General features: G+C 44.8%; 1 protein-coding gene across 2 annotated transcripts in view; it reads left to right on the forward strand.

The window, feature by feature from the left end:
- Nucleotides 1-11,312, forward strand: part of LOC139544434 (FSD1-like protein) — a 71,242-nt gene extending 59,930 nt beyond the window's left edge. For both annotated transcript variants that reach the window (XM_071351519.1, XM_071351520.1), the window contains exons 11-13: nt 2,632-2,883; nt 4,687-4,775; nt 6,473-11,312. In XM_071351519.1, coding sequence (XP_071207620.1) covers nt 2,632-2,883; nt 4,687-4,775; nt 6,473-6,595 — 464 coding nt within the window. In that variant the 3' untranslated portion in view covers nt 6,596-11,312. The remainder of the gene's footprint in view (nt 1-2,631; nt 2,884-4,686; nt 4,776-6,472) is intronic.
- The last annotated feature ends 2,578 nt before the right edge of the window (nt 11,313-13,890 follow it).

Consider the following 13,890-nt stretch of genomic DNA (forward strand, 5'->3'; position numbering starts at 1 on the left):
ACAGGGGGAACCGGTACCGAGTCAGTGTGGAGGTTATATACAGGGGGTACCGGTACAGAGTCAGTGTGGAGGTTATGTACAGGGGGTACAGAGTCAGTGTGTGGGGGTACAGGTTAGTTGAGATCATTTGTACATGTAGGTAGGGGTGAAGTGACTATGCATAAATATTAAACAGCAAGTAGCAGCAGTGTACAAAACAAATGGAGGGGGGGGGGGTCAATGTAAATAGTCCGGTGGCCATTTTATTAATTGTTCAGCAGTCTCATGGCTTGTGGGTAGAAGATGTTAAGGAGCCTTTTGGTCCTAGACTTGGTGCTCCAGTACTGCTTGCCGTGCGGTAGCAGAGAAAACAGTCTACAACTCGGGTGACTGGAGTCTCTGACAATTTTATGGGCTTTCCTCTGACACCGCCTATTATATAGGTCCTGGATGGCAGGAAGCTTGGCCCCAGTGATGTACTGGGCCGTATGCACTACCCTCTGTAGCGCCTTGCTTACTTACTTACTTACCGAGCAGTTGCCATACCAGGCAGTGATGCAGCGGGTCAGGATGCTCTCGATGGTGCAGCTGTAGAACCTTTTGAGGATCTGAGGACCCATGCCAAATCTTTTCAGTCTCCTGAGGGGGAAAAGGTTTTGTCGTGCCCTCTTCACGACTGTCTTGGTGTGTTTGGACCATGATAGTTTGTTGGTGATGTGGACACCAAGGAACTTGAAGCTCTCGACCCGCTCCACTACAGCCCCGTTGATGTGAATGGGGGCGTGTTCGGCCCTCCTTTTCCTGCAGTCCACGATCAGCTCCTTTGTCTTGATCACGTTGAGGGAGAGGTTGTTGTCCTGGCACCACACTGCCAGTTCTCTGACCTCCCTATAGGCTGTCTCATCGTTGTTGGTGATCAGGCCTACCACTGTTGTGTCGTCAGCAAACTTTATGATGGTGTTGGAGTCGTGTTTGGCCATGCAGTCGTGGGGGAACCGGGAGTACAGGAGGGGACTAAGTACACACCCCTGAGGGGCCCCTGTGTTAAGGCTCAGCGTTGCAGACGTGTTGTTGCCTACCTTTACCACCTGGGGGCGGCCCGTCAGGAAGTCCAGGATCCAGTTGCAGCGGGAGGTGTTTAGTCCCAGGGTCCTTAGCTTAGTGATGAGCTTTGAAGACACTATGGTGTTGAACGCTGAGCTGTAGTCAATGAACAGAATTCTCACATAGGCGTTCCTGTTGTCCAGGTGGGAAAGGGCAGTGTGGAGTGCGATTGAGATTGTGTCATCTGTAGGGGCGGTATGCAAATTGGAGTGGGTCTAGGGTATCCGGGATGATGTTGTTGATGTGAGCCATGACCAGCCTTTCAAAGCACTTCATGGCTACCGACGTGAGTGCTACGGAGCGAAAAAATATATAAAATAATAAATCACAGGCAAAATCCTAGAGGAAAACCTGGTGCAGTCTGCCTGCTTTCCACCAGACATTGGGAGATGGATTCTGAAGGAAAATATCCAAAAACACAAGGCCAAATCTACACTGGAATTGCTTACCAAGAAGACGGTGAAAGTTCCTGAGTGGCCAAGTTACAGTTTTGACTTAAATCTACTTGAAAATCTATGGCAAGACTTGAAAATGTTTGTCTGGCAATGATCAACAACCAATTTAACAGAGCTAGAAGAATTTCTTAAAGAAAAATGGGCAAATGTTGCACAATCCAGGTGTGGAAAGCTCTTAGACTGTAGGCTGTGAATACTTATGTAAATGAGATACAGGTATTTCATTTTCAATATATTTCTAAATAGATGTTTTTTCTTTGTCATTATGGGGTATTTGGTGTAGATGGGTGAGAATTGTATTTATTTATTCCATTTTGAATTTATGCTGTAACACAACAAAATGTGGAATAAGTCAAGTGGTCAGAACCCTTTTCTGAAGGCTCTGTATTCCTAGACTGTGACATTGTGCCATCTCTGATTCTGGCTAAGCACAACCAACCCGTAGTGGATGTCAGGTAGGCTTATAGCCCTGATTAAACCTACTACAGAACTAAAACAGCATGTTAAATTAGTCTGGGAAACCAGTCCATAGAGTATTTGGGTGTCTTGAGAAACACGCAAACACAGTCACTACCCACGTAGTATAGACTTTAGGGGTGTGTTGTGTCAGTCACTACCCACGTAGTATAGACTTTAGGGGTGTGTTGTCAGTTACTACTCACATAGTATAGACTTTAGGGGTGTGTTGTCACTGCTCTGTCAGATGGTTAATAAGAGAGGACACAGTGCTCGGTAAATATGTTCAACAGGGTTTTCCTGCTACTGTATATTGCCGTGTTTTGGGTGTCCGTGTTTGTTCACTCCCAAGGGATTGAAAAGGTTTCCTGTCCTCCACACCCAGATATAACATGACGGTATAATTATATCATATCCACTCCCAAGAGACCACCAGCAAAGAAAAACACTATGCAATTCTGTGTAGTGATTGATTCAAATGTCCTCTCTGTCCTCTCCAGGCACCAGCCAGGTATTATGTAAGACGTTGTAATAACATAGTGTCCACCCACCAGGTGACACCAACGTTCAAGTTGTGTAGTTTGCTCTGTCTGTCAAGGGATTGATAAGCCTCCATGTTTGTCCACCACCCACCCAGGTGATACCAGTATGGACTGTGGGCAACACTACTGGGAGGTGAAAGCCCTGAAAGACTGTAAGTCCTACAGTGTTGGAGTCTCCTACAGGAACCTGGGAAAGTTTGACCAGCTGGGTAAGACCAACACTACCTGGTGTATCCACATCAACAACTGGCTGCAGGCCTCCTTCGCTGCCAAGCACAACAACAAGGCCAAGAGCCTGGACGGCACCGTGCCTGGATGCATCGGAGTCTTCTGTGACCTGGACTCAGGTGGGTTGATGTTAGAGACACGTAGGAACCACACCTGGGTTCAAATATTATTAGAAATATTTCAGATACTTTTGAGTATTTGCTTTAGCGTGCCTGAGATGGCAGATAGGTGGTGTTTACACTTTGGGGACTATTTAGTTGTTTACGTTTCGACAGGAAAGCTCAGTCAAGCACAGCTAAAGTATTAGGAACTAGCAGCTGTTGTTGATCCATACATTTGATACAGCTAGGACTCGTTGTTGATCCATACATGTTATGCAGCTAGGACTCGTTGTTGATCCATACATTATATGCAGCTAGGACTCGTTGTTGATCCATACATTATATGCAGCTAGGACTCGTTGTTGATCCATACATGTTATGCAGCTAGGACTCGTTGTTGATACATACATTTGATGCAGCTAGGACTCGTTGTTGATCCATACATTATATGCAGCTAGGACTCGTTGTTGATCCATACATGTTATGCAGCTAGGACTCGTTGTTGATACATACATTTGATGCAGCTAGGACTCGTTGTTGATCCATACATTATATGCAGCTAGGACTCGTTGTTGATCCATACATGTTATGCAGCTAGGACTCGTTGTTGATCCATACATTTGATACAGCTAGGACTCGTTGTTGATCCATACATGTTATGCAGCTAGGACTCATTGTTGATCCATACATTTGATACAGCTAGGACTCTTTGTTGATCCATACATTTGATGCAGCTTGGACTCGTTGTTGATCCATATATTTGATGCAGCTAGGACTCGTTGTTGATCCATACATTTGATGCAGCTAGGACTCGTTGTTGATCCATACATTATATGCAGCTAGGACTCGTTGTTGATCCATACATGTTATGCAGCTAGGACTCGTTGTTGATACATACATTTGATGCAGCTAGGACTCGTTGTTGATACATACATTTGATGCAGCTAGGACTCGTTGTTGATCCATACATGTTATGCAGCTAGGACTCGTTGTTGATACATACATTTGATGCAGCTAGGACTCGTTGTTGATCCATACATTATATGCAGCTAGGACTCGTTGTTGATCCATACATGTTATGCAGCTAGGACTCATTGTTGATCCATACATTTGATACAGCTAGGACTCGTTGTTGATCCATACATGTTATGCAGCTAGGACTCGTTGTTGATCCATACATTTGATGCAGCTAGGACTCATTGTTGATCCATACATGTTATGCAGCTAGGACTCATTGTTGATCCATACATTTGATACAGCTAGGACTCTTTGTTGATCCATACATTTGATGCAGCTTGGACTCGTTGTTGATCCATATATTTGATGCAGCTAGGACTCGTTGTTGATCCATACATTTGATGCAGCTAGGACTCGTTGTTGATCCATACATTATATGCAGCTAGGACTCGTTGTTGATCTATACATTTGATACAGCTAGGACTCATTGTTGATCCATACATGTTATACAGCTACGACTCGTTGTTGATCCATACATTATATGTGGTATCTTGTACTGACAATTTAACCAACTGAGTTACAAGGCGTGCCCTCATTGTTCTACGCGGTACAGATTGGTGTGTTTTACAGTCAGTCAGGGTGGAATACCATATCCCTCAGGCGCCGGCAACCCGTGACACGTATACACAGGCCATCGGATACGGCCATATTGGATTTCATCTCTCTTCCCCAGGAAGTGATTACAAACTAGGCTTTTCTCCTCTGAGTATCAGAACACACTTTACATTGTGCTCTCTCTGTGCCCGAAGTGACGTGGATACAATAGTTTGAATTCTGTTATTGTTTTCTCTTGGTCTTCCTCAGGACAACTGTCCTTCTACAACGCTGAAACTAAGCAGTTGATCCACACGTTCAAGGCTAAGTTCAGCCAACCTGTAGTACCGGCCTTCATGGTAAGTTTTGTCTGTATTCTGGTTGATATTCTTGTCTGCCACTCCCTCATACCTGTACTCTATACCCCCTGCCTGTCCTAGATAACTAGATAAAAACCTAGAGAACACCAGAGAACTTGTCCTGCCTTTCTTGAACTCAACACTGGTACTTGTCTTTTCTAACTAGCGCTGACATTGCTGAGGAAATGTCCTTACTGTGACTAGTATCTGGTTGTCCCACCTTTCTGTCTCATGATGATGAATGCACTAACTGTACATCTCTCTGGGTAAGAGCCTCTGCTACGCGGTCTCTCTGGATAAGTCCCAGTCCATAGGTCACAGGCTAGTTCAGTCCCAGACCACAGGTCCGTAGGTCACAGGCTAGTTCAGTCCCAGATCACAGGTCCATAGGTCACAGGCTAGTTCAGTCCCAGATCACAGGTCCATAGGTCACAGGCTAGTTCAGTCCCAGATCACAGGTCCATAGGTCACAGGCTAGTTCAGACCACAGATCCATAGGTCACAGGCTAGTTCAGTCCCAGACCACAGGTCCATAGGTCACAGGCTAGTTCAGTCCCAGACCACAGGTCCATAGGTCACAGGCTAGTTCAGTCCCGGACCATAGGTCCATAGGTCACAGGCTAGTTCAGTCCCAGACCACAGGTCCGTAGGTCACAGGCTAGTTCAGTCCCAGACCACAGGTCCGTAGGTCACAGGCTAGTTCAGTCCCAGACCACAGGTCCATAGGTCACAGGCTAGTTCAGTCCCAGACCACAGGTCCATAGGTCACGATAAAACAGGTCCCTAGCGGACCAACACAATATGACACGTGTTACACAAAATTGGGATTTTAAAAGAGAGAGCGAGAGAGAGAGAAAAACACACTTTGGTGCATTTGTCAACTATGCTTATTTTAACCCTAACCTTGCCCCGAACTGCTGCTCTTATGGGTCAGAATATAATGATGTAATTACGTGTTGAAGGTCTCCGACGGGGTGTCTCAGCTTGGACCGGATTCCGACATCTCTGATGATGGTCCGTCTTCGGTTACCGGGTGTAACTCTCTCGTTTCTCCTCACGATGTCAGTGTCCTTTCTCTTAGTGGTCTGTTTCCTCGCCCTGAAAACGGGTCTTCAGAGGAGAGCTAATCAGCCGTGTGGATGGTTCCAGCGTGGGAAGTAAAACAGTGTAGACACACGATTCCTTGGAGAGTGGTGACCTGGTGGTCCTGCTGGAATTCACCCCCTTTAGTTACGGCTACTCATCCATAGGTTGTTAAAAGGTCTTCTTCAACCTCGTGTTGCGTTTTGGGTTTCCTGACCACTTAGACCTTGGCTGCAGCTCATGGTCACTTAGTCTGATATGTTAAAAGGAATTTTGTCTGCTGCCTTAGTTTTACAGTGGGCGTGAGGTGTCATAAACCCCCCCCCCCCCATCTCCATACCTCTCCATCTCTTCCCCTCTGGTGGGTGTAAGAGATCTCTCTGTAGGATTGTGGTCCACGGTAACCTGACCCGAGCAGGCCAGTCATGACGTGTGTTTTGTTATCTGCAGGTATAATGTGGTGGACTATGATACAGTTATTAATGTGTGTCTTGTTATCTACAGGTATAATGTGGTGGACTATGATACAGTTATTAATGTGTGTCTTGTTATCTACAGGTATAATGTGGTGGACTATGATAGAGGTTTTGTATTAATGTGTTGTGTTCTTCCAGGTATGGTGCGGAGGACTGAGCCTCAGTACAGGGATGCAAGTCCCCAGTGCAGTCAAGAGTTTCCAGAAGACCGAGAACGGCCTGGGAGGATCTAACAGCAGCCTCAACAGCATGGCCCAGTAGCCCAGACTGACTGGATGTGTCTGGAACAGCACCCTATTCCCTAGAACCCTCTAACTCAACTCTGGAGCTGCAAGCCAGTTCCACTGCGTTTTTTCATTGTTCCCCTCTAATCAGGGACTGATTTAGACCTGGGACACCAGGTGGGTGATTCCCCTCTAATCAGGGACTGATTTAGACCTGGGACACCAGGTGGGTGATTCCCCTCTAATCAGGGCCTGATTTAAACCTGGGACACCAGGTGGATGATTCCCCTCTAATCAGGGACTGATTTAAACCTGGGACACCAGGTGGATGATTCCCCTCTAATCAGGGACTGATTTAGACCTGGGACACCAGGTGGGTGATTCCCCTCTAATCAGGGACTGATTTAGACCTGGGACACCAGGTGGGTGATTCCCCTCTAATCAGGGCCTGATTTAGACCTGGGACACCAGGTGGGTGATTCCCCTCTAATCAGGGCCTGATTTAAACCTGGGACACCAGGTGGGTGATTCCCCTCTAATCAGGGACTGATTTAAACCTGGGACACCAGGTGGATGATTCCCCTCTAATCAGGGACTGATTTAGACCTGGGACACCAGGTGGGTGATTCCCCTCTAATCAGGGCCTGATTTAGACCTGGGACACCAGGTGGGTGCAATAATGATCAGGTACAACAGAAACCCAGCAGGCTCCGGACCTCATGGGGTCAGAGTTCAATACCCCTGACCTCATGGGGTCAGAGTTCAATACCCCTGCTCTAGAGGCACTATATAAGGAATAGGGTGCCATTTAGGACGCAACCAATGATTAACTGAACTCGCTCCTGTTCTGACTTCCTGCTTCCTGTGCAAGTACATTCCCTTCCTGTTCTTGATCCGTCAGTCAACCCAGAGCCGCCCCAACGCATGAGAAACACTGAGCCTTTTTTCTCTGTCTGGCGCTAGAAGAAACCAAACCAGCCTCGCCTTCCCTCCTCACAGTTTAACCAAGCAGCTGAACCAAGTTTAACCAAGCAGCTACAGACCCTTAAGGGAATGAAGATCTGGCCCCCGTGGTGCACAACAATAACCCAGCTGCAGCATTAGGGGTTAGGGGAACCCCTCTGAACCAGGTTCCAGATCTCTTTAGGGAATCGAACACCCATAGGATTCTCACTCTGTATCGGGAATGCTAGATGTTTAAATCAGGGAATAGACCAGTGCTTTTCTCCCTTGTTTTAGTTAGAATGCTGAGTTTTAGATCATTCTGTGTCTCTCTGAAGTGTGAAGGTGTGTTTTGGCATGATGAGAAACTCTGTTGATTACTTACCAGCTGTATATTGTCTCCTATATTTCTGTTTTTGATGTATGGCAGTGTGAGTGAATGGCTTAGAAACACTTTCCTCTCTCCTAGAGGCTTCTTTTGGTTTGAACCCTCCGTTTCTTCAGTATGACAGACACCAAAACCTTGTCGGAACAGAACTGCAAGCTTACTCTATTATTCCTGATGAGGTAGGGTTGAATAATGGAGGACTTCTGTACTGTATAATACTGTATGATACTATATGGTACTATATGGTGCTGTATGATACTGTATGGTACTGTGTGGTACTGTATGATGCTGTATGGTACTATATGGTGCTGTATGGTACTGTATGATACTGTATGGTACTGTATAATACTGTATGGTACTGTATGCTACTATATGGTACTGTATAATACTGTATGGTACTGTATAATACTGTATGATACTATATGCTACTGTATGATACTGTATGGTACCGTATAATACTGTATGGTACTGTATGATACTATATGATACTGTATGATACTATATGATACTGTGTGGTACTGTATAATACTGTATGATACTATATGGTACTGTAATGCTGTATGATACTGTATAATACTGTATGGTGCTGTATAATAATGTATGGTGCTGTATGGTACGGTATAATACTGTATGGTACTGTATAATACTGTATAATACTGTATGGTACTGTATGATACTGTGTGGTACTGTATGGTACTGTATAATACTGTATGGTGCTGTATAATACTGTATGGTATGGTACTGTATGGTGCTGTATGGTACTGTATAGTACTGCATGGTGCTGTATGGTACTGTATAATACTGTATGATACTGCATGGTACTGTATGGTGCTGTATGGTATTGTATAATACTGTATGGTGCTGTATGATACTGTATAATACTGTATGGTGCTGTATGATACTGTATGGTACTGTATAATACTGTATGATACTGTATAATACTGTATGGTACTGTATAATACTGTATGATACTGTATAATACTGTATGATACTATATGATACTGTATGATACTATATGATACTGTGTGGTACTGTATGGTACTGTATGATACTATATGGTACTGTAATGCTGTATGATACTGTATGGTACTGTATGGTACTGTATAATACTGTATGGTGCTGTATGGTACTGTATAATACTGTATGGTACTGTATAATACTGTATGGTGCTGTATGGTGCTGTATGGTACTGTGTAATACTGTATGATACTGTATAATACTGTATGGTGCTGTATGGTGCTGTATGATAAGTAGTGCTGCTATTGATGCAGCCCTTTCTTCTGTTCCTATGTTCTGCCTGTTAGTTGTGGACCAGGCTGCCTCCCAAATGGCATCCTGTTCTCTGTGTACTGCACTACTTTTAGGGAATAGGATGCGATTTGGGACGCAGACTGTGTTCTTATCCATGTCTGTGGTGTTCTTATCCGTGTCTGTCTGTCGTGTTCTTATCCCTGTCTGTGGTGTTCTTATCTCTGTCTGTCTGTCTGTCTGTCTGTCTGTGGTGTTCTTATCCGTGTCTGTCTGTCTGTCTGTCTTGTTCTTATCCCTGTCTGTCTGTCTGTCGTGTTCTTATCAAATCAAATCAAATCAAGTTTATTTTATATAGCCCTTCGTACATCAGCTAATATCTCGAAGTGCTGTACAGAAACCCAGCCTAAAACCCCAAACAGCAAGCAATGCAGGTGTAGAAGCACGGTGGCTAGGAAAAACTCCCTAGAAAGGCCAAAACCTAGGAAGAAACCTAGAGAGGAACCAGGCTATGAGGGGTGGCCAGTCCTCTTCTGGCTGTGCCGGGTGGAGATTATAACAGAACATGGCCAAGATGTTCAAAATGTTCATAAGTGACAAGCATGGTCAAATAATAATCAGGAATAAATGGCAGTTGGCTTTTCATAGCCGATTATTAAGAGTTGAAAACAGCAGGTCTGGGACAGGTAGGGGTTCCATAACCGCAGGCAGAACAGTTGAAACTGGAACAGCAGCAAGGCCAGGTGGACTGGGGACAGCAAGGAGTCATCATGCCCGGTAGTCCTGACGTATGGTCCTAGGGCTCAGGTTCTCCGAGAGAGAGAAAGAAAGAGAGAAGGAGAGAATTAGAGAGAGCATACTTAAATTCACACAGGACACTGGATAAGACAGGAGAAGTACTCCAGATATAACCAACTGACCCTAGCCCCCCGACACATAAACTACTGCAGCATAAATACTGGAGGCTGAGACAGGAGGGGTCAGGAGACACTGTGGCCCCATCCGATGATACCCCCGGACAGGGCCAAACAGGAAGGATATAACCCCACCCACTTTGCCAAAGCACAGCCCCCGCACCACTAGAGGGATATCTTCAACCACCAATTTACAATCCTGAGACAAGGCCGAGTATAGCCCACAAAGATCTCCACCACAGCACAAACCAAGGGGGGGCGCCAACCCAGACAGGAAGATCACGTCAGTAACTCAACCCACTCAAGTGACGCACCCCTCCTAGGGCCGGCATGAAAGAGCACCAGTAAGCCAGTGACTCAGCCCCTGTAATAGGGTTAGAGGCAGAGAATCCCAGTGGAGAGAGGGGAACCGGCCAGGCAGAGACAGCAAGGGCGGTTCGTTGCTCCAGAGCCTTTCCGTTATCCCTGTCTGTGGTGTTCTTATCCATGTCCGTCTGTCTGTCTGTGGTGTTCTTATCTCTGTCTGTCTGTCTGTCTGTCTGTCTGTCTGTCTGTGGTGTTCTTATCCATGTCCGTCTGTCTGTCTGTGGTGTTCTTATCTCTGTCTGTCTGTCTGTCTGTCTGTCTTGTTCTTACCTGTCTGTCTGTTGTTCTTATTCTCCTCAAATAGATTCCTAGGATGCATCCTCAGTCAATTTCCTAGGATGCATCCTTAGTCAGTTTCCTAGGATGCATCCTCAGTCAGTTTCCTAGGATGCATCCTCAGTCAGTTTCCTATTACTGTACCTTCAAAGCATTTAAAACAGAATTTCATCTCATGATTAAGGCTCAGGAACGGCAGGTCTTAAATGAGGTTTGAAAAGGGTATTATACAGATATATAGATATTCATAATCATGATACATATGGTCATCATTAGTTGGAAGGAGTCTGTCAAATAATTGTGTCAAAACCAACACCAAAGATTGTTTTTAGTGGAGGGGAAATGTAAATGGGATACTGTCTTCTGTCACCTGGTGTCTGGACAATGCCTTTGAAATAATTCCAGAAAACAACCAAGCGGGCGGCAGATCTAACCACCGCCGACAAGAAAACATATTTCATCACACATAACAACATTCTTGATTTTGTTTTGAAATAATTATTTAACTTGACACAATTTAGTTTTCAGTGGTCTGAATGCTGGAGATGTCACAGTTACCTTGATTATTGAGCCAGATTGATTCATTCATTAAAATAACTGACCCATCGTTTTCATCTGTACATCATGTGTAATGGTCCAACTCTTTTCAATGTTTGGTTATTTCCTTTTCTACTATATTTTCCCATGCTGCTGTTCTGTTCTGTGTTCGGCCCTGGTGGGGGATGGGGGGAGAGAATGTCATCTCTCCTGTTGTCTTCAAGTGGGCCAACCTTTTTTGAGACACATTCACACTTTACATAAATATTTGTTTGATATTTGACCGTGACATCAATCAATCAATCAAATGTATTTATAAATCCCTTTTTTGCATCAGTGTAACGGATGTGAAATGGCTAGCCAGTTAGCGGTGGTGCGCGCTACTAGCATTTCAATCAGTTACGTCACTTGCTCTGAGACTTAAGTAGGGTTGCCCCTTGCTCTGCAAGGGCCGCGGCTTTTGTGGAGCGATGGGTAACGACGCTTCGTGGGTGACAGTTGTCGATGTGTGCAGAGGGTCCCTGGTTCGCGCCCGTGTCGGGGCGAGGGGACGGTTTAAAGTTATACTGTTAAATCAGCAGATGTCACAAAGTGCTGTACAGAAACCCAGCCTAAACCCCCAAACAGCAAGCAGTGCAGATGTAGGAGCACGGTGCATGTGACTCTTTAGATATCTCCTCCTCTTTGTTGAACACCAAATAAACTGTTTCACCCGTAGCCAAGTGTTTTATCTTCATACCCTCGATTATAAATAATTGACCCCTAAATCTAGGGTATTGAGGCAGCTTGATTTCATTTTTTTTTAAGTGAATAATTTCTGTTTTCGCTTACAAACATTTTGAAATGCAATGAGCTATATATTTTCAATGTAAACTGTTGAACTCTTTAGCCTGAATGCCAAGCGTCAAGTCTCGAGGAAACCTGGCACCATCCCTACGGTGAAGTGTTGTGGTAGCAGCATCATGCTGTTAGGATGTTTTTCAGCGACAGTGACAGGGAGACTAGTCAGGATCGAGGGGAAAGATGAACGGAGCAAAGTACAGAGAGATCCTTGATGAAAACCTGCTCCAGAGCGCTCAGGACCTCAGACTGGGGTGAAGGTTCACCTTCCAACAGGACAACAACCATAAGCACACAGCCAAGACAACGCAGGAGTGACTTTGGGACAAGTCTCTGTATGTCCTTGAGTGGCCCAGCCAGAGCTCGGACTTGAACCCGATCGAACATCTTTGGAGGGACCTAAGAATAGCTGTGTAGCGATGCTCCCCATCCAACCTGACAGAGCTTGATAGGATCTGCAGAGAAGAATGGGAGAAACTCCCCAAATACAGGTGTGCCAAGCATGTAGTGTCATACCCAAGAAGACTTGAGGCTGTAATCGCTGCCAAAGTTGCTAACCTTACCACAGCCAGAGATATTAGCACAGAGAATGGCTAGCTAAAGGTAGCTAACTAGCTAACACTCAAGCTAACTACATAATTATGATCGGACAACCTACAGTATTTAACCTGAATGACCATCAAATTTAATCATTCTTAATGTTTGTTACTTACCGTTTTGTCAGCCAAAACACATTTAGTCTGTCGAAATCATTTGCCGTTTTCCACTCGTCAGCGACTCAGTCGCACAAGAACTACAATACTTGCAAGTACACTGGTGGACTTCACGCGCTAGTGGCGGGAGAATTAACCCACTGGCTGGGTCAAATATCCATAGTGTTGATGATACATTTACTAGAAGAGTGAGACCAAGTTGAGATGCTGGACCAGGTGGATAAGGTATGATATACGGCAGTTTATTAAAGTGTAAAGATATCTGAAATAGCGTGCACGGACTCTTTCATCAAGCTCAAATGGAACTATCTGAAAGAAGCTCAGATAACAGAGTGCATAGACATTTTATACAAAGATAGAAAGTAGGTTGAGTCTGGAAGTTCTTGTCCTCTGGTTGGTCCTGATGAGTTGGGCGAGGTCCCCTTCAGGCTAGTATCACTGTCTCATTGGCTCTGAGTAGATTTCTTTGTCTTCAGAAATGTTCAGCTAAAACAGGAGATTAGGTGTGTGCGTAGATGTTCCTATTTTGACATTTCTGTGTGTCTCTGTAAAATGTTCAGACTGAAGAGGAGATTTTGTGTGTGCGTAGATGTTCCTGTCTTATCAGTGTTTATGAAAGGTTTGCGTCAGCCCTCTGTCCTTGGGTATGTGTGTGTCTCAGTTTCTGTGATATGCAGTACCAGGCATCCTTTTCTTATCCGTCTTTATGAAAAGGCCTGTGTCAGCCATCTGTCTCTGGGTGTGTGTGGGTCTCAGTATCTGCTAATGAGTTTGTGAGAAACCCTGTTTGGAAAGAAGTTAGTTATAACAATGTAATAGCAAATATGCTTGTGTTATAATAAATGATATTTATTACAATAGCCAAAACGTAATAACTCAGCACCAACAACCTCGCTATATTTACAGAAAACAGCACAACTATTGACCCCAGTGCCTGCAACCCAGCAATTAGGTCATCCAAACAACCCAACATTTTGTTGAGTGTAACTTGCAAGAAGCCTTGACCTGTCTGGTGCACATTATTTCTGTACTCCAATGATCACGATGAGCTAGCTACTAGTTTTATTGCAATGAAAGATCTAATTGTTACAAAGAATGAATGTATCTG

This window comes from Salvelinus alpinus, chromosome 18 (genome assembly GCF_045679555.1).
Source record: "Salvelinus alpinus chromosome 18, SLU_Salpinus.1, whole genome shotgun sequence".
In the NCBI taxonomy this organism is placed as follows: Eukaryota; Metazoa; Chordata; class Actinopteri; order Salmoniformes; family Salmonidae; genus Salvelinus; species Salvelinus alpinus.